Genomic DNA, 22,754 nt, shown 5'->3' with positions numbered 1-22,754 from the left:
CCATGAACCGCTCCTTTATTCAAGAAACAGTAATTGAGCATCTATCAACTACCATTCATTGTGCTAGATTTAGAAGTATAGTAATAAGTGAAATGCACTCAAGGAGCTTAGACACCTCCCACTTAAGTCTACAGAAAGTCACCAAATGCTATATTCCCATCATAATTACTTGAGGATATTGAACATTTCAAATTCCTGGGCCCCCACCTTTGTAAATTCTGATTCAGTAGACCTGAAGTAGGGCCCCAAATTTAGCTTTTTAAAAACTCCCAAGATTGGAACCAGCAGATGGCGAAATGGCTATGTCGCTGGACTTCCATGTAGTCGACCTCGGTTTGATTCCCAGATCTGGTGGCTTAAACTCACGCCAGGCGCGTGTGCGTGCGTGCCCAAGATCCCAAGAGGAGAATGGAGGAGGTACTGTGGCATGGCCATCCGCCCTAGGGGGTGATTTCTCGCTTTCTGTCTCTCTGGCGAGTGTATGCACCCTATAGCAAAAACCTCTCAAAAAAGGAAACAAACAAACAAACAAACAAAAAACCCAAGATCCACTGATCCATAGTGAGGTTTGGGAACTACTGCCTGATCACTGTTACTAACTACTGTTAAATTTTTCTCTCAAATTACCACCAGAAAGACCTTTTCAAAATAAAGTCTGGTATTATGCCTGCCTAAGATCTCATCATATATAAACAGAACAAATGTTAATTGTTTTAAAAGGAAGTCCTCCCTTATCTAAGTTCCCTCCCTATCTCTTCATCCTCATCATTCCCTATATTCTTCCGCCACATTGCAGATACTTGTATGCACCATGATAGTTCATTCCTTTCTGGCTTGCTCACTCTTACTCCCTTCCTAATATGTGGCTTAGTAAATTTATGTGAGAAACTTTGAAGATGCAGCTCAAGCATCACTTTGTTTCTGGTTTTTTTGTTTTTATTTTTTTCCCTTTCCTTCTTCTGTCTTCCAAAACTGTTCCTCTCCTGTGGAACTGACGACTCTAGTTATTTGGCTATATTTATATTCTTGTACAATAAAAGCTTCCTGGGGTAAGATTCAACTTGTTATTCTCAGTAGGGATGGGAATATGTTTGACTTTTGACTTTAGTATTTGATCCAAACCTACTATTTGACTGATTCCAGGCAAAGGAAAGGTGACTGCCCTTTAAAGTTTCTTTTGGGAATCTCTGAATTTAATGCTTTATCAATGCTCCTGTGAGCTAATAGATTATAATAATTAACCAGCATAACAATATCAGTACTGCATACAAGGCATCCTATTTGGATTTATCATGACTATGTGATATAAGCTTTCACATATAAGTAAGCATACTAGATAAAATCTCACCATAAGCATAAATAGTAGATAAAAATTTTCTTATATTCTTTAAGTAGATAAAAATCTTCTTAAACTCTTTAGTCTTTGTTTCTTTACCCCTATGTAGTCTTTTCCTCTAAAAGTCACCAGAATAACCCTTGTAACAGGAAAGTCAAGTCATATCATTCCTCTGCTTGCAATGGTTTTTGCTTCACTCACAGAATAGTCAAAAAGGTCCTTAACAGTAGCCCAGATGGGCCTCCATGATCTGGTCTCATTAACTATTTTATCACATTTCCGACCACTTTCTCCTCCTTTATTCACTCTCTTGTAACCACACTGGTCTTCTTAATGTTCTTTAACTCTCTAGACATAGAAAATATTCCTCTGCCTGTACTACAACTCCCCTAGATTTCTACAAGGCTCTATTCTCCACCTTTTCAGGCCTTTCTTCCAGTCACACCTTCTCAGTGAAGTGAGACTTTCTGACCATTGCATTGCCTTCATCCTGGCCCTCTGCCTTGCTCTAATTTTCCAAAAGCATTTATCATCTATAATTATATGTCTTGTTTGTTTATTACCTGTATCACCAACCCCAAAATTCAGTATTAGAATTGAAGCTCCCTCAAGACAGAGGCTTTGCTCATATGGCTGACTACATGGTTTGAATCCCAGATCCAGCAGCTTGAAGAACACATCAGGTGGGTGTGTGTGTGTGTGTGCATGAGTGCGTACATGTATGTGCACCCTAATTCCCAAGAGAAGAATGGAGGAGAAAGGAGTGTAGTGTGGCCATTCTACCTTTGGGATGCTTTCCCACTCTCTTTGGTAGTACAAACACCCTACAGCCATTTTTTAAAAGGAACCTTTAGCATACTCATATGTTAAAAAACAGCATTCATTTATTCAAAAATATTTCTTGATCATCTTCTACAAACTTGTGCTTATCAGCACACAAAAGTGCAAAAAGCAAAACAGACCAAGTCCCTACCCTCATGGTGCTTAATTAACTGTAAGACAAATATATCTTTGCACTGCTTGTATTTATGCAATAATAGCTGCCGAGGTCAATCCCTAAATGATAAGACATTAACTAGAGAAACTATCTTTCCTTAAAACTAGAAAAAAATGTCAGGACAAAGGCAAAGTCTAAAAAAATTAATCCGTATATAAGCTGGTACAATGCACCTTATAAAAATTTGTGTGTGAATCCACTGTGTGTGCACATATCCATTTATGTATAAACATGCATATATACATACACATGCATGTAACTCTAAGATGCACAGTTAATACCAGATTGATACAATGATACATAGTGTTAGCACAGTTTACAAATATTAATAATAGTACTTTCAAGATTGCAGGATCACAGATTATTTTGTACTTTGAGAAGAATTCTCCTGAGACCAGCAGAAGGCGTAATGGTCACATTGCTGCACTCCCACAGTCAGCCATGGTTTGAGTCCCAGACCTGGCGGCTTAAAATGCACACTGGGTGCATGTGCATGTGCCCGAAATCCCTAGAGGAGAATGGAAGAGAAGGGACTATGGAAGAACCATCTACCTTGGTGGTGGGGGGGGTGATTTCTCACTTTTTGTCTCCGTTTCCCCAGCGAGGGCATGCATCCAAAAAAAAAAAAAAAAAAAAAAAAAAAACTCTCTAAAAAAAAAAGAAAAAATAAGAAAAAAATATTCCCCAAAGATCTGACACTATCAGTGGACCTGCATTTGTCCAAAATAACTAAAAGTAGTAGTAATCCAACTTTTTAATCCACAAAAATTAAACAAAAACAAAATTTCACTTTGGAAGTACAGTTTGAGATGATCGTATTTCTCTTAAGGAAAAGATAAGTGAAGACTAAATAAGCAAAATAATTTAGTATTTTTAGTTTCTCATGTTAATCTAATTTGCATATTTAAAAATTCTACATTTCATAATTAATTTGAAATTCCAAAATAACAAGTGATATGGCTTGTTTCCGAAGAAAGATACGCTTATTTTATTTTTCACTACTTTTTGTTTAATTGTCAGAGTACACAAGCACTCACCAGAGGGAAACAGACACAAAAAGGGGAGAAAGCACTCCCCAGTGGGTGGTGGTCACCTCATTAATCCCTTCTCTTCCACTTCTCCATCCTGTCAGGATTCTGGCTTTACATACGCACATGCCCTGCAAGCTTTCTGGACTGATTCAATGCACTTGACCATGTGAGATTCAGGTCCCTTCACTACTGGGCTAGGGGTCAACCTTATTTATTTTTTTAAAGCAACTGAAGGTTCTTGGTTCAGATGATCATTATTCTAAGAGTATGGGGACCATCAGGTGGCATAATGGTTATGTCACTGGACTACCACAAGGTTAACCATGGTTTGAGTCTCAGACCAGGAGGCTTAAAACTCATGAGCATGTGCATGTGTGCCTAAGATCCTGAGAGGACAATGGAGAAAGGTTTGCAGTGTGGCCATTCGACCTGGGGGATGATTTCTCGCTTTCTCTTTGTCTCTCTAGTGAATGCACATATCCTATAGCAAAAATTTCTCTCTAAAAAATTTAAGGGGACAGCAGATGGCATGGTGGTTAAGGTGTTGGACTCCCATATGGGCGACCGTGGTTTAAGTTCCAGACCTGGTGACTTGTTTTCTCACTTTCCTTCTCTCTCTCTAGTCAAATTTAAAAATAATAATAAATCAAATGTAATTTAAAAATAAAAAAGTGTGGCAATCTCTCTCTTAAATATTCACAATTAGAGGAAAATTGGATTATTCACTTTTCAATAACCTCACAAAAATGCTTGATTCATTTAAATATTTGACTTCTAGTGCTACAGCAAATAGGTTGAAAAGAATCACTTTAAATTAAGAGGGTACATTCTGAAAATGAAATCCAAAGTGTATTTGAGGTAGTATTAACTTGTAAAAAGATAATTTATATTAATGTGTACTGAAGTTCTGTTTGTAAAAATAATAATTTCTCCTGGTCCAGAATGGGGATTGAGTCTCTCAACTAATCTTTGATTTCCAACTATATTTAAGGTGTTAAAATGGATAAATCAAAGACTGTATATGTGAATTTTTTACTTTAAGATGGAGGTTCTCAAACTAGTTTGTATCACAATCTCCTGAAAAAAAATTAACTGTCAGAGGATGAATGTGCCCACCAGAGAGAAACAGGGTGGGAGTGGGAAGAGAAAGAACCTCCCAAATGGGGTGTGGTCACACCCTAATCCCTTTTCATCCATCTCACATCTTCTCAGGATCCTGGGCACCCGCACATGCCCTGCAGAGTTTTCAAGTTGTAAGGGCCAGGATTTGAATCACAGTCAGCCATGTGAGATCTAGCCCTCTTAACTACTAGGTCACAGGGCCAGATCCTCCAGAGAAATTCTTTTTTTTTTGGAGAGTTTTTTTGTTTTGTTTTGTTTTTGCTATAGGGTGCATGCGCTTGCCAGATAGAAAGAGAGACAGAATGTAAGAAATCACCCCCCAGGGGGGATGGCCACGCCGCAATCCCTCCTCCTCCTTTCGCCTCCCGGGATCTTGGGCACGCACGCACATGCACCCGGCATGAGTTTAAGCCACCAGGTCCAGGACTCGAACCGCAGTCGACTACGAGGGAGTCCAATGACATAGCCATTATGCTAACTGCTGGTCCCCTCCAAAGGAATTCTTAAACCACAAGTTGCTGATGAAGGAAATCTAGATGGGGCAGGAGAATCTGCATTACTAACAAGTTAACAGGTTGCAAATGAGAAAAGTCTAGGATCATGCTCAACCTTCTTACTGTAAAAAAATACTTGTTAGGGGCCTGGGAAGGTTCCTTGTTCAAATCCAGAGACCTCCCTGAGTGTGCATACACTTGCCTGTGATCTGGGGCTGACTGAGGGCTGGGATGTATTACAACATGAGAACACTGTTAGGAGTGCTACCTCGCTATCAGCTTTCTCTCTCTGTGTGTCATTCCTGGGAGAAATTTTTTAAAAAGTTAAGAGAGATTTTTGCTATAGGGTGTGTGCACTTGCCAGAGATAGAGACAGAAGGTGAGAAATCACCCCTCAGGAGGGATGGTCATGCTACAATCCCTTCTCCTCCATTCTCCTTGGGATTTTGGGCACGCACCTAGCATGAGTTTTAAACCTCCAGGTCCAGGACTCTAACCTCAGGTGACTATGTGAGAGTCCAGCAACATAAGCATTACACACTATCTGCTAGTCCCGATAAATAATATTTTTTAAAAAAGCCTTTGTGTCCTTCAAAAATGACCAGAACAAAAGGTTACTTGTCAACACTCAAAATGGCTTATTTACCAAAAAAATTGTCCAACTGCTTTGTAAACACGAGAAACATATCCAAACCCCTAAGATATTAATACTACATTCTTTTTTAAAAAATAATTGTTTTATTTGACTTTATTTATTTACTTTAATTTGACCAGAGAGGGACAGAGAGAGAGAAGGAGAAAGTGAGAAAGCAAGCCATCAGGTCCAGGACTCAAACCGTGGTCAGCCATGTGGGAGTCCAGTGCCCTTAATCACCACACCACTTGCCAGCCCCAATACTACATTCTAAGGGCTTAGACCAGTAGATGGCTGACCTGTGGTATATATCACAATCACCACAAGAACTTTTTTCCAAGATATACTGAGTTGTCAGGAAAGCCATGACATGTTTTTCTATGTAAAAATGCATCATAACTTTTCCAACAACCTAATACCTGCCCAGATCCCAGCCCTGGAAATTCAGAATATAGAGCTAGCATGTTTACTTTAAAAACTCACATATAGGGAACCAGCAGTTAGCGTAATGGCTATGTCGCTGGACTCCCACGTAGTCGACCGTGGTTCGTGTCCCGGACCCGGTGGCTTAAAACTCACGCCGGGCACGTGTGTGTGTGTGTGTGTGTGTGTGTGTGTGTGTGTGCCCAAGATCCCGAGAGGAGAGTGGAGGAGAAGGGATTGCGGCGTGACCATACCCCCTGGGGAGTGATTTCTCGCTTTCTGTCTCTATGTCTCTCTCTGTCTGGCAAGTGCACGCGCCCTATAGCGAAAAACCTCTCCAAAAAACCCTCACATATAATTCTGATGAGCACTCTTAGTTTCAAAGTCTTTATTTCATCTACACGTGCTTGTAAAATCTCCAAATTCTTGAGCCTCATTCCCAAATTATTAACTCAGAATCTCTGGGAGTGAATTCCTGGGAATCCACATATCAACTAAACACTCAACGTGATTCTTAAACAACAGAAGTCTGAGTATCATATGGTCAGTAAGGGACGTGGTGGTGAAGGCACTACACTCCCACATGGGCCACCACAGTTTGAGTCCTGGACCTGGCAGCTTAAAAATTCCACTGGATGTGTATGTGTGCATGCCCAAAATCACTAGAGGAGAATAGAGAAGGGACTGCAGTGTGTCCATCTCCCTGGGTGGGTGATTTCTCACTTTTGCGCTGTCTCTCCAGAGAATACACACACCATATGGCAAAAACCTAATTAAAAAAAAAAAAGTAGTTGAAGAACCATTTGCAGGCCTTACAGCATACATTTAATAGGTAAGTCGGCAAATATTGAAAAATGAGAAATATTTATTTTTTGATACAACTAAATAACACACATTATAACATGTTTGTCAGACACAGCATGAACTGAGTAGATTGTGCAATACTATGTAGAGTGAGGTATAGTTGTTGGGAATAAGAAGCTAGTGGTAAAACTCAATGACAAGCCACCAAGAATGAATATTTAGGGACCAGCAGATGGCATAATGGTTACGTCACTGGACTCCCATGTAGTGGACCATGGTTCAAGTCCTAGACTGAGTGGCTTAAACTCGCAGCTGGCACGTGTGCATGTGTGCCCCAAATCCTCTCTTAAAAAAAAAAAAGAATGAGTATTTAATAAATTACACGATAACTGCCTCAAAAATGTAAGCACATGAGCAGGTTCAAAGATAGCCAATGAAGAATATGATAATTGTAGAATATTTCTTCTCAATTCTCTGAAACTTTTTTTAAATCACCTTTTAATAGCCTCATGAATGCTACAAATATCAAAGAATTAAGAATCATAATCTGGCTGATAGTTCTGTTACTGGGTTTCCCAAATCACATCACTTGTTCTAACTCTCTAGTCCCTTTGTGTTACTTCCTTCTCAGTTTGAAAACCTCTTTTGTTTCCCTTATTATATGATCTCATATAGTAACATTTGAGACTAAAACTTGAAGTCAGTAGTTAAGCCATGGGCATGCATGTGTGTATTCAGAAGAATGGGTCCTTGAAACAATTATTGCTTAAATACAACAGAAGATGTATACATTATAATAACCTAGTATTTAAATAGAAAAAAAAACCCCACATGTATTGGAATAAGAGGCATATGATAGAAATTATATTTAATTCTAAACCTTGACCATGATGAAGACTGTGGGAACACTAACTTGTTCTCCTGAAGCAAGTCTCCATACTCCACCTGCACTAATCCATCCTATCCAAGTAACTCTTTGATCCTGCTTCCTTGTGTATAAAAAGTAACACTGTTAGTAAGTAGAAGGTCTCCAGATTCCACCAGAGAATCCCCAGCCTCTCCCCTGTTTAATACAAAGCCCCTTCTTATTTAATACACATTGAGCATGCCTGAATCTGAGCATCTGAAATACTACAGAATCCAAAACTTTTTGAGTGCCTACAGGATGACACAAGCAGAAAATTCCATACCTCATACATGTGATGGGTGGCAGTGAAAACACAATACAAAAATATTGTGTAAAACTATCTTCAGGCTATGTGTGTAAGGCATATAAGAAACATTAATGAATTTTTTGTTCAGATTTGGGTCCCATCCCCAAGATAGCTCATTACATATATGCTAATGTTCCAAAATCATTTAAAAAAAAAAAAAGAACAACAAAATCTAAAATACTTCTGGTCTCAAGCATTCTTAATAAGGTATTCTCAACTTCTATACCCTACGCCTTTCCACAAATCAGATGTTCATTTGCTCAATATAAATTTTTAAAAGACAAAAAAATTAGGGGTATCTTCCTTTTAGGAGAGAGAGACATGACAGTTACCATCACATACTTGGAAAAGACGTTATACAAAGGGCAGATTTGGTAGTTTCTACAACTCCAGAGAATAGAAGTGGCACTTACAATATGGCAGGCTTTTGTTCAATAGAGTTAAAGTAGTGTTGGAAATACAGTCTATAAGAATTTTTAAGTTGTTTTCATTTTGGTGACAACTGCTACAAGCCTTCTGTGTTTGAAGTTGGATTGTTTTATGACCAAATTGGTACCAAATGATCCCTAAAAGAAACAGAATTGAATTTTTTTAATGTGATATACTTAGATGGAGGTCATTGGGCACATCTCAAGGTTTCATGAGGGAGCACATCTCAAAGTTTCATTAGGATTATTTTACTTCAAATGAGATCTAATCATTAATCAAAATTGAGAAATACTAGAATAAAGAACTTTCTAACATGTAGAGTTGCCATAAAATTAATAGACTGTCTTGTGAGTATGTGTCAGAAAATTCTAAAAAATAGAACTTGCTATGGATGAATTAGTTAATACCAAAAACTGAGCCACCAGTGGTAAGCCATCAACAATTCAATGCTGTACTTCAAAATTTAGTTGCACAAATCTTTCTTGAATAAATTAATACACAATAATCTGTTATAGGCCACTTTAATGGTTAGGTGCCAGAGCTGTGGTCAGAGGTTAAAGAAAATTTTTGCACTACTGAAAAATATTAGCTTACATTATCTAAGGAAATATTCCTTCTTCCACTCAAATAAAAGCTTTAACTATGGATTTGATATTATAATCCAGTTAAATATTTTAACTGTATTATGTACAAAGGTAGGTAATTTCCAACTTTCCTCTGTTAGTTTAAAAAGACATTTAATGAGATTCTTGACACCAAAAGAAATGAAAAGCAGTCTTTCCTAATTTCTCATCGACCAAATTGGTACCAAATGATCCCTAAAAGAAACAGAATTGAATTTTTTTAATGTGATATACTTAGATGGAGGTCATTGGGCACATCTCAAGGTTTCATGAGGGAGCACATCTCAAAGTTTCATTAGGATTATTTTACTTCAAATGAGATCTAATCATTAATCAAAATTGAGAAATACTAGAATAAAGAACTTTCTAACATGTAGAGTTGCCATAAAATTAATAGACTGTCTTGTGAGTATGTGTCAGAAAATTCTAAAAAATAGAACTTGCTATGGATGAATTAGTTAATACCAAAAACTGAGCCACCAGTGGTAAGCCATCAACAATTCAATGCTGTACTTCAAAATTTAGTTGCACAAATCTTTCTTGAATAAATTAATACACAATAATCTGTTATAGGCCACTTTAATGGTTAGGTGCCAGAGCTGTGGTCAGAGGTTAAAGAAAATTTTTGCACTACTGAAAAATATTAGCTTACATTATCTAAGGAAATATTCCTTCTTCCACTCAAATAAAAGCTTTAACTATGGATTTGATATTATAATCCAGTTAAATATTTTAACTGTATTATGTACAAAGGTAGGTAATTTCCAACTTTCCTCTGTTAGTTTAAAAAGACATTTAATGAGATTCTTGACACCAAAAGAAATGAAAAGCAGTCTTTCCTAATTTCTCATCCAAATACCTCTGAGGATATTTGCCTTTATTTATTATAATTATGGAAAATAATTATTTTAGAATAACATGTCTATATTTTAAAAAACACAAATATTTGTATTTAATCTGCAAAGGCCAAATATTCATGAAAAAAATCAAAGTAACAGAAAAGCGATATTAACTATTCTTTTCTTTTTGGTCAGAAGGCACTTGTGCTTGCCAGAGAGACAGAGTACCAGCAAGTGCCACCCTCTCCCCACCCAAATAAAGGCATGGTTACCCCACAATCCTTCCCCCCCCCCTTCTCCTCCTACTCAGGGCTTTTGGGCACCCATGCACATGTGTCTGATGTGGCTTTTCAAGCTGCCAGGTCCCAGGACTTGAAATGCAGTCAGCCCCTGTGGGGTTCCGGCTCCTGATGCACAGCATTTAATCACTGCCCAACAGGGCCAGCCCGGCACTATCCTACCAGAACTATTGGTTCACTGGAGGCTTAGCCCAAGTTTGAATCATTTTAATCAGTATTATGAGACTTGAAGAGAGTTAAATGCACATAAAAACAAATTAATAAATATAAGAACATGACAAATCAAGATAGTTTCTATTTAACTAAGCCCTTATTTTGTGCCAAGGACTGTTTTCAGTGTATCACATGGGTTAGTATCTCATTTTATTTTTATAATAATATCATCCAATTATTATTATCATTCCAGTCTACAGATAAGGAAAGTGAGACTCAGACAGAGAAGCCACTTATGCAAGATTAGACAGCTATAAGTGGCACAGCTAGTAGAGCCTAAGCTCTTAGCCATTACTATCTTTTTCTTAAGAAGAAATGAAAACCCTAATCCACAGAAGAGACTCTAAACTTTCCAAAAGTCACGGCAGAATAGTAGCAGATGACTATACTTGGTAAAAAAAAACTCTGGAGAATATGGATTCAGATGATTTCCAATGAAAACCCATAGCTCATCTATTATAATGTCAGCACTGAGTAAAGATCTGTACACATGGTGACAATTACTTATCTGTATGACAAGGCCAGCTCTATGAACTAGTGGTTAAGGAAATCAGATCCTACTTGGCCGGCCAAATCTCGGCCCCAGTGACTTGAAAAACACACTGGGTGCATGTATGTATGCACCAAATCCCAATAGGATGGAGAAATGGAAGAGGAGGGATTGTGACATGACCACACCCCAATGGGCAGGAGCTGAGGGTGCTTCTCCCTATCTCTCTGCTTTTTTCTGCTTAGCACACATGGCCTCTAGCAATTAAAAATAATAATCATCTACAAGACAATCAAATAGTCTACAATAAGACACCTGACTCAAAAAATCAGGGAATTTCATTCCTATGGTTAATAATGATAACTATAATAGACCATGCAGAGCAAACTCACATTTTTCCAGGAAACTGATACATGGACATTAGGAGAGGGAATTTCTTTTCATTTTGTGATCACAAAATACATGGATACATACAGGTAGCCTGTCAGTGGCAGAATAACACAAGTATGCAAATAAAGCAATAGTACATAAATCAAGTAAAAATTTATAATTCTATAAAAATTCCAAGAATCTCTTGTATTTATAGAGGGACTTGGGTTTAGGGACCAGCAGTTGGCATAATGGTTATGTCGCTGGACTTCCATGTAGTTGACCATAGTTTGAGTCCTGGACCCAGTGGCTTAAACTCATGCCAGGTGCGCGTGTGTGCGGGCCCAAAATCCAGAGAGGAGAATGGAGGAGAAGGGATTGCACTGTGGCAATCCCCCCTAGGGGGTTGATTATTTCTCACTTTCTGTCTCTGTCTTTTTTGGTGAGCTCACACCCCCTACAGCAAAAACCTCTCCAAAAAAAGAGATGTAAACTTTTAAAAAGGTTAAAAGTATAGTATGTATACACTAATCTTACAGGTTACAACACATATGCATACTTAGAAACAAGACAGAAATAGTCACTCCAAAAAGTGGACAACAGTCTCTACTTAGTAAAATGATAAGCAATTAAATGTCTTCGTGCATTTGTGTAGTTCTCAATTTTAAATTTCACTGAATGTTATGAAAAATTTAGTCCAATGAATAATTTTTAATATATTCAGGAACTATTTAAATGCCATTATAAAAAATGGAAATAAGCAAACCCCAACCTTATAACATATTTTATAAAAGAATATACAAGTATCTAATGTAAAAAGTTTTAAACTATTATTAATTTTAGTATAGTGGTATGGCTAGGGTGGTAAATAGGTTTCATCTTTTGGCCAACTCCATGACTGATAGCTTTAATTCTTTATTAAACAAAACCCTGAAGCCAATCATCTTATCAGTGGGAAGGAGTGATGTTAATGTCTGCTCCAAGTGTGGGAGGAATAAGTGATGACAGGCTTGTTCATATTTATCACCCTTATTAAAGCTTATGTAAATTGGGGTGAAATTACAAAGAGCTAAAAATCTATATCAAGAAAATTCCAGGGACCAGCAATTAGCGTAATGGCTGTGTCGCTGGACTCCCATGTAGTTGACCGCGGTTCGAGTTCTAGACCGGGTGGCTTAAACTCAAGCCAGGCGCATATGTGTGCGCGTGCCCAAGATCCCAAGAAGAGAATGGAAGAGAAGCGATTGTGCGGCCATCCCCCCCCCCCCCCCCCCCGGGGGGTTTTTTTTTGCATGCGCCCTATAGCAAAAAAACTCTCAAAAAAAAAAAAAAAAAAAAAAAAGTCCAAAGAGATTCCATAACTTTCTTCTTATCAATAAATCTAAGTAAGACAGGAGGGAAAAAGAGACAACTGAGGGACCAGCAGTTAGCGTAATGGCTATGTCACTGGACTCCCAGGTAGTCAACTGCGGTTTGAGTCCCAGACCTGGTGGCTTAAACTCACGCCGGGCACATGTGCGTGCGTGCCCAAGATCCCGAGAGGAGAAAGGAGGAGAAGGGATTGTGGCATGGCCATCTCCCCTGTGGGGTGATTTCTCGCTTTCTGTCTCTCTGTCTCTCTCTGTCTGGTGAGCACACGCGCCCTATAGCAAAAACCTCTCAAAAAACCAAACAAACAAAAAAAAGAGACAACTGAGGTAAAGGAGAAGATACAGGTAAGGTGGAACACAAAAATTCCTGCATGCCCAAAATCCCAAGAGGAAAATGGAGAAGAGACTGCGGAGTGCCCATCCCCCTGGGAGGTGATTTCTCACTTTCTGTCTCTCTGTCTTTGTCTCTCCTGTGGGCACATAAACCCGCTAACAAAAATCTCTCTCAAAAAAAATAAAATAATAATAATAATGAGACCAGCAGATGGCATGACTGTTATATCACTGGACTCCCGGAGTAATTTACTACAGCTAGAGTCCCAAACCTGGTGGCTTACAACTCATGCTGGGAATGTGTGCGTGCATGCCTAAAATCCTGAGAGGAGAATGGAGAAGGGGATGCAGCATGGTCATGGTGGTGGTGGTAGAAGTGTTCTGTCTCTCTCTCTCTGGTGAGTACACGCACCCTACATCAAAAATCTTTCTTAAAAACAAAAAGAAAACTGTAGGATTTAGAAGCTCAAAATTAGGAGAAACCATAATTTTATATTAAATGATAGCCATCTGTATTACTTAAAAGCACTCAAAATCAGTATTTATTCAAGAAGAAAAATCCTTTGGTTAAAAATACTGAATATTGATGGTTCTTCAATAAAAGATTAATTTTTAAAAGAAAAATTTTAAAGCTGTATAAACTTCAAGGTAATACTGACAACATGTTTGTCTATTAAAACAGTTCTTATGAGAATTTCGTTTATCGAATTTCTCAAATGCTTATTAAACCAACATCTTGGTATCCTATAGTAAATTAATAATCACAATCAAATGCCCTGTAAAATGAAATGAAACAACCATTAAGCAGTCATCTAAAATAATTTTATTTAGTTAAGAAGAACCTTAATATTTACAGTCTTTGCATTCCTGATCATTAGCTATGACCATGAACTAAGATCTTTTCACTAGCCTATAACAAAAATTTATTTCAAACAGTATTATCTAACACAAAGCAACTATTAAAAATATCAAAGACAACAATACCAAACACTGTTATACATATAATTGATAGGCACTTTTTTCTAAATACTGTACATATATTAACTATGAGGCAGTAATAGACAAGAAAATTAAGGCACAGAGAAGTTACATAACAGAGAAGTAAGGTAACTCTAGCTAGTTAGCAACAGAACCGAGATGGTGCTGCTCTTAACTCTAGTGCTTTTAATTGAAGAAACACTGCCTCTATTATCCTGCTAAGCTATGTAACGTTATAGTATTTAATTAAAATACTCTTTTAAGGCATTTAAATGTAAGAAATGCTCATAGTGAAAAAGCAGGATATTAAAGTATTCCAAGCAGTATAATTTAAGCTAATAAAAACACATCATATACACATAACATAAAGATATGGAAAAAATACATTAAAATCTGAAGAGTGATTATGAGCACATTTTTCTGTATACATTTTTTTACTTCCCAATTAATATAAATAGTTATGATTCTGAAAAAATGTATAGCATTATATATACTTATATATTCAGGGACATTCACTGTATCTTGTTTGTCATAGCAATAAATTTTAAACATCGCAAATGTACAACAATGTGGAATGATTAAATAAATGATCGTACATCCACACAGTCATTAAAGAGAATGAAGTAGATCTTGTAGTAGCAAAGAAAAACAACCAAGATATAATGGTAGAAGAAAAAAGGACTGAATGAGGTAATATATAAAACACTTAGAATTAGGCAGAACAAATAATTTACATAAGTTATGTAAATGCAGGGAAAAGGAACTGTGAGAGATACACTAAACTAATGAAAGAGTGACTCCTTGAGCTAGCTGGTGGTGGTGATTGTAGTGGTAGTGATGAAGGTGACTTTGAGTTTTTAACTCTCTACTTACTTCCAGTTTTAACATTATTTTACAATGAAAACATATACTGGCATATATACATTATTTGTATATATTTTTTAAAAAAGTCTTTACCCATTAGTAAGGCAACTAATCATTTTAAACTTTCATATTAAAAATCCATTTTATAGACATTACAAACATATATGCATTCACTCACATGCAAATCACTCTGTGAAAAGGGTTAGACCCCAGTCAGTTCATAAGAAACCAAAAACAAGATCTAGTGTGTATCAAAGTTCTTTTTTTTTTTTTTTTGGAGAGATTTTCACTGTAGGGCGCGTGCGCTCGCCAGACAGACAGAGAGAGACATAGAGACAGAAAGCGAGAAATCACCCCCCAAGGGGGATGGTCACGCCGCAATCCCTTCTCCTCCATTCTCCTCTCGGGATCTTGGGCACGCACGCACACGCGCCCGGCGTGAGTTTTAAGCCACCGGGTCCGGGACATGAACCGCGGTCAACTACGTGGGAGTCCAGCAACATAGCCATTACGCTAACTGCTGGTTCCCTCAAAGTTCTTTGAGAGGTTCTGGAATATTCTTTTTTTTTGGAGAGGTTTTTGCTATAGGGCGCGAGCGCTCGCCAGACAGACAGAGACTGAGAGATAGAAAGCGAGAAATCACCCCCCAGGGGGGATGGCCACGCCGCAATCCCTTCTCCTCCATTCTCCTCTCGGGATCTTGGGCACGCACGCACACACTCCCGGTGTGAGTTTAAGCCACCGGGTCCCGGACTCGAACCACGGTCAACTACGCAGGAGTCCAGCGACATAGCCATTACGCTAACTGCTGGTCCCTGGAATTTTCTTAATTTACTACAATACATTTGACTACTGTAAACCTTCCTTACAGTTATAAACAAGCCACAACAGTTTGTTCATTCATAGCTGTTAACACTAAGTTTGTATTTAAACTTATCTGTCCCATGTTTGACTCTTTCCAATAGACTATGATTTTTTGAAGGCTATTTCTTAGGCACTATTATATCACCAGCACCAAGTACCTGGACAATAATAACTATTATTTATATTATACTTATTATATGTCACATACTATTTTAAGTGATAGGCACACATACATCCCACACCAAACACACATTCGATCAGGCATAGGGATCTTAGTTTTCACCCAGTGGTATACAGAGGACTCACTAGCAGTCAGGTTCCATAGGGTGTGCTTCTAACTCTCTAAGATAGATATGTACATATATTTAATAAATGTTTGCTAAGATGAAACAAGGGTAAAGATACTTTCTATACATCTACTGATTTTCCACAAAAACAGATGCCTTTATTAGTAAACTTTTTTTACTTAAGTTTTCTGAGTATATCGCTTTGAAAGGCACTAAGTTATTGCATATCTTAAAATATGATACTGAATACTTTAGAGGTCAACTACATGTTACAGTTATTATTACTAACAAAATGTGCTTTCTAACCTAGTTGTGACTGATACTGTATCAAAAGGTAGCAAAAAATTAAACTGCAAGATATAAAAAAGTTCTGAAGTAGCACAAAGGATCCTAAGCACAAGAAAAATTCCTGTGAAAAAACAAAAGAGGATACAAAAAAAAAATTTTTTTAAGTTTAAAATCTGTCCCTATATTCTTTTTTCATCTAATTATTCATTCATTATCCCATTTGTTCAAAGATAAGTACTAAGTGTTCACTGTGTGCCAGTATTCCCTTTCATATCACACATTTCAAATTTAGTCTATTTGAGATTTTGCCCATTCAAACACATATTCAATTTTATAATGAAAAGTGGAGGGTGGAATAATTTAAAAGAAATCTTCATAAATTCTGAATTTTCGAGAAAAGAGTCATAAAGACAAATACTGTATATGCCATGCGTTAATAACTTCAACTTTCTGCCTCTAAACTTTATAGTTATTTTTGATACAGTATTTTTCAGTTGGAAAAATAAATCCACGAAAAACTATTAGGAAAAGAGCAGGGGCGGAACCCACTGGGATCCACTGGGGACCTGTCACTAAAGAGTGAAAATTGCAGTATTAACCAAGAGACATTTTTAAATAAATTTGCCTAAATATTATTGTGACTTGCAACTAAATAATGAACTACAACAAGCTGTGTTCCATCATTAAATTTTCCCATTTCAAGATAACAAAAACATACCTTGAAATAATCTTTATAGTAATATTATAACCAAGCAGAATTTTAAAATGGAGAGGAATCACTCATAAATGACAGTTGAGATCACCATAATAGCTAAAAGATAACATCTTAGGGACAGTTTTTTTTTAAATAAAAACATGTCACTTCAATTATATGTTTAAATCTTTGAAAACCAATTAAATAGGCTTTATTAACAGTAAGTATACACTATTTTACATAGTTAAGTATTTCTGAAAAAGCACAGGCAGACCAAATCTTTCTAAGTCACTGGACAAATTTAATTCCCATTACAGAGATGCTTAACCTCATTTCTGTTAAAGCTTCCACTGGCAAATTGTTCTTTGTAGTTAACTTCAAGTTGGTTAATCATCCAGGAACCCCATTGCTTCAACATATCCATAAGTATAGCAACTATAAAAACAAACAAAACAACAAAAACAACAGAAAAAAAAAAACTATGGTAACAATTATTAGGGAGTATGCAGAGAAACAGGAATCCTTATGCTCTGTTGATGGAAATGTAAAATAGTGCAACTACAATGAAAGACAGTTACGGTGGTCCCATATACATTAAAAATAGAGTTATCATATGATCCAGCAACCACACTTTTTACATACTCCATAGAATTAAAAGCAGGATTCTGAACAGATATTTGCAGACTCATATTCATAGCAGCACAATATACAAGAGGTAAAAGCATCCCCAAGTCTCCATTAATGAATAAATGGATTTTTTTAAATGTGCTATATACATAAAATGGAATAGTATTCCAGCTTTAAAAGGAAAGAAATTCTGATACTTGCTATGCCATGGAGATGAACCTTGAAGGCATTATGCCGAGTAAAATAAGCCAGTCACTAAAGACAAAAACTGCATAATTCTACTTATATGAAGTATCTAAAGTAGTCAAATTCGCAGAAACAGAAAATTGGAGGTGATTGTCAGGGGTTGTGAAGAAGGGGAGATTGGAAGATATTTAATGGGTAGTTTTAGTTTTGTAAAAAGTTCTGGAGATTGGTCATATAACAGTGTGAATATACTTAACTGTAGAATTAGAAATTAAGACTGGAAGTTTTATGTCAATGTTCTGACCATAATTAAAACAGACCAAATCACTTCAAGTTAAAGGGGGTAAAAAGTCATAACCTCATAAGATAATCACTTAAATTTTGCTTTTATAAATTCAGATTTTATATATTGAGTTTTCTAAAAGATTATGATCCATCAGTAGTTATGGTTGCTAATTTTTATGACAGGAAACATCAACCTTAATATATAAAACTTAATGCACATATAAAAAAAATCAGTCATTCTTGATACAGCAAAAAGCAGAAGGATACAATTATTTTTTAAATTCCAAAATCTACAGTTAACTTAAACATGCTCACCATACTTGTATCAAAAGTACTGAGCAATAAGATTGGCTTGCCTTAGTTTCATATATCTTTCTAACTCTCTCAAGTTAAGCAGAAAACATTCACAACACAAACATCACAAATAGAAGGTTGGGTAAAATCCACCAACTGGAAAACTCGTCCCAAAGTGTAAAAAAAAGAAAAAAAAAAGACAATGAACAAACTGTCTTATGAATTTAAGTCAATGTCTTTTTTTCTTTTAGTTTTTCTTGTTTTTTGTTTGTTTGTTTGTTTGTTTGTTTGAGAGACAGAAAGATAAGCACCTTTAAGAGGGTCTCAAACCTCAAGCCCAATCCTCCCACTCTGCCTTTCCCAGCCAGGCAAGATCAGGACCACTAACTCATGTACCCATTGTGTACAGGGTCCACCCCAAACCAAACCTTGATTTTCCATATGGCTTGCAACATTGTAGGGCATAGCCCAGTGTTGTGCTACCCCACTGTGGCTGGGCCTAAAACCAATTTCTTTTCTTTTTTTTTTTTTTGGAGAGGTTTTTGCTATAGGGCACATGTGCTCGCCAGACAGAGAGAGACATAGAGACAGAGAGCAAGAAATCACCCCCCAGAGGGGATGGTCACGCTGCAATCCCTCCTCCTCCATTCTCCTCTCGGAATCTTGGGCACGTGCACACATGTGCCCGGCGTCAGTTTTAAGCCACTGGGTCCGAGACCGCGGTTACATGGGAGTCCAGTGACATAGCCATTACGCTAACTGCTGGTTCCCTAAAACCAATTTCTTGATAAGAAACTAATCCAACACATCTAAATTTAGGTCATGTTCTCCTTGTTGAGAAACAGACCTATGTTAACAATCTTAGACAAGAAAAAGATATAGTATTAAATGTATCTAAGTTTTTAAATTTTGTATTTTAAGAGAAGGCCTCTATAAATAACCACAGTAATCTAACCCAAATCATAATAGGTTTTATTTTACAACCAAACGTCTTAAACTATTTTAGTTCTTTAGAAAAAAAAAAAGATCAGCCAACAGACTAACCCCCCTACACACTATTCTTGACATATAGGAGAATATAACCACAAAATCCAAAATCTGAGCCCAGGCACCAGTAGTGCGACAGAGACAATGTAAACTAAGAAGTAGAAAGATTGGACATTTTCCAAAACTGCACAAGGTGTTTTGCAGTGGACCACAGGAACAAACCACAACACTTTATTAATCTAGAATACGATAATCCAGTCAACACACACACACACACAAACTCACGGAAAAGTGCACTAACAGACAAATTGAGTCACAAAAATCAGTCACAAAAATCAGACCTTAAGGCTTGAAGCCTTGCCTTGAGATGGAAGCCAGTAACCCGAGCTCTCCAAGAAACTCTAAGGATCATTTTTTCTCCCATGCAGATACTTTGAGAGTATTTTATCCATTCACTCTCTGTAACAAAGATTAATATTTATAAAATTGTCTACTCTAAACTTGGGTATTAAGACAAAAAGTGTTTTAAGTTACTGCCAGTCTTAAGGCTGTGTACCTTGCACAAATCTTGCTAAAACAATCTGTATGCCTAGTCTATTTGTTTATGACTCTGGAGTCCAGAATAGATCCAAGGTTGTTTGGGAAGAAAACGGTGGTAAGAAAGCATAAAGAAGTTGGGCCTAAAGCAGAGAGTAGATCAGATGCTCAAGAAAAAAATTACTGATCCCAGACATAATCCAGGGAGATATACTGTTTTAACAGGAAAGCAGTTATGAATCCAGTGTTGTCTTTTCATTTTTAGAAAAAAATAGAAAAGATCCATAAAGACAGAGCTATTTGGAAGGACTTAACAAAAATAAAAAGTCTTAAGTGTTGTGGAGGTTTAAGCTACAACTCTAACAGGTAACATCTATTTTCAAGCATACAAAACATTACCAAGATTCCTATTCTAGGCACTTTGCTAAGTGCTTTACATGCATTATCTCATTTAGGCTTCACAATAACTGCTAAAATGGTTGCTATTATTATCATCTTTTTTTTTTTTTTTAAAGGAAATAGGCCCAGCACCACTCAGCAGTTTGCCCAAGCTCACAAGTAGAAAGGCTGGGCCTCTAACTCAGAGGTGTCTGCCTTCAAATCCTATGTTCCTAACACCACCAGTAAAGGTATAACAAGAAAAAAGTTTTCTAAAAAATGACTTCTTGACTTTAAATGGCCAAAGTCAAAGAAGAAAATTAAGGAATATTTATTCTCAGAGATTTTCATTTAATGATCCAATAACTATTTGTTTTAGGAAACTTTGAAAGCATCTGGACTGAAGCCTGAAACAAAACAATGAACCTCTTGATATTCCTTTGAAATCTAAAAATCTATAATATATGCATGTGCTATTAAGCCAGTCCAGTTCCTACAATTGAGGAACCAACATGAAATGTCCCATTATAACCCATACCCATTTCTTTAAGACAAATTGTTACCCACAACCCCTAATGTAAGATTTTTCAAGTGGAAAAATTTTAAGAAGAAAATCTCCACTCTTCAATTTCTGTTATCTTTCAAAAAACTTTAGTTAGGAAAGGACATCTAAAAGTTGTTCATTGTCACTTACTGTTTAATTTTTCAGTTGTATAAAGAACCTCTATGTTAAGAAATACGATTCCATCTGATCCAAGGTTGCTAAATTTTCAAGACAATTTTTTGAAAGTAACAGATGGGAATGAGGAAAATCTAAAAATGAATTCAGAATTGGGGCTGGTGCACGGTAGTTAGTTCATTCACTTTATTACTTCTGATATTCTTAACTGATGAATGGCAAAGAAATTGGTACAACGTTGCATATAAAAAGGGGAAATGATTGGTGCATGACTTAAGTCATTGTATTAAGTGTGATTCAGTACACAATAAGAATAGAAAATTGACACTAAACAGAGATAATATGCCTTAAATTTACAATATAGCAGCCTCATCATTTCGTCACAAGCACTGTAATCATTTCTGCAAAATTAATTGCAATTAATTCCTGGTAACACAGAAATTAAGTCTAGACCTGCTTGTTCACTTTTTGAATTTTATAAGCGCTTTGTCCAGCATATACAAGAATTTAGCACTCTACTGAATAAGGACCAAGATAAGGGATCTACAAAACAGCAAGAATATAAACACGTTTATCTTCTGCTGATACTGATTAGGGAAGTTAATCTCTCCCAGAGAAGTGGGAGGACTTAGTAAAGCCAGTCTACTAACCACAACTTACTATAAATTGTCAATTTCTTAAAATGATTTCCCAAAATGGACAAAACTGGAGGTAGGGTGGGGTGGAGAGGAGAGATCGGGTTCCACTCCACAATTCTTAATCCTTCTATTATGTACACCTTACATTCAAACTTCAAGGTGCTTTATAAACTTGCTAAGTTCCAACAGAATGATTACTTACTTTGGATACAGGGTAAAGAGTTCCCTAATATATTTCCAATTCAGGAAAATGATGGACAGTTATAAAAACTGCAACATTTCTGTGCTGCATTTCATGTGCTCTGATCAGTTGACACACTTTTAATTTCATTGAAATTGTTTGCCTAAACTTAACCAACCACCGAATTTTTTACTTAGATGGTTTCGAGAATGAATGAGACATATTCCTTTATAAGGCTGCGCTCTCGTGACAGGTGATATAAACACAAGTATCCAACTGTGAAGTTATCTTTAAAATATTGCTGTGTCCCTAAATTTCCGTTACTTTAAATCACTCTAGGCAAGTTTTTCAAGGCGACTAAAACAAAAACCAAAAGGAGACAAAACCTACACGTGCAAGCTAAAAAGTTAGAATCGTAAAGGCCACCGCGGAAAATCGCTAATGCACAAAGGCGAAGATACGCACCGCGGTGGACAACTAACTGCAGGACCAGACCGCAGCTGAGCGCGCCAGCCCCTGGGTCGGAACTCAGGGACCCGGGCCCACTGCGAAGCCAGGACCAGGGTGCAGGGTCCGCCCCGGGGCCGAGCTTTCAAAGGAACCCGAGAGGATGGGGGCGGGAAGGAGCGGAAGCACCGGGTGCAAACCGCGGCGGTCGAGCTGCGGCTCATTTCTCTTCCCGGGGTTTTCAGACTCAGTAAAGTCCCCTCCGGATGGGGCCACAGGGCGCTGGGTTTGGAGGCGGGTGGGCTGGGCGGCGCAAGGCCCGGAGGAAGGGGGGCTGGCGAGCAGGCTCAGACACCGGCCCCCGAGAGCACTTTCGAGGCGTCTCCCACCCCCCACGACAAGATGGCGACGTGGACAGGGGGAGCCCGGTCGGCGAGGTTGGGGGAAAGCGAGGGGAGGGGAGAAGAGGCAGGAACAAAAAGGCCGGCCCCCCAGGAGCGCGAGGCCGGCCCGCGAGCCC

General features: G+C 37.5%; 1 protein-coding gene across 1 annotated transcript in view; it reads right to left on the bottom strand.

The window, feature by feature from the left end:
• Positions 1-22,458, bottom strand: part of HIF1A (hypoxia inducible factor 1 subunit alpha) — a 56,283-nt gene extending 33,825 nt beyond the window's left edge. The window contains 1 exon segment of the mRNA XM_014592957.2: positions 22,334-22,458. Within this exon segment, the coding sequence (XP_014448443.1) occupies positions 22,334-22,458 (125 nt within the window).
• Between the last annotated feature and the right edge of the window lie 296 nt (positions 22,459-22,754).

Source organism: Tupaia chinensis, unplaced genomic scaffold (assembly GCF_000334495.1).
Source record: "Tupaia chinensis unplaced genomic scaffold, TupChi_1.0 Scaffold138921_1, whole genome shotgun sequence".
In the NCBI taxonomy this organism is placed as follows: domain Eukaryota; kingdom Metazoa; phylum Chordata; class Mammalia; order Scandentia; family Tupaiidae; genus Tupaia; species Tupaia belangeri.
This window is presented reverse-complemented; position numbering and strand designations above follow the sequence as displayed.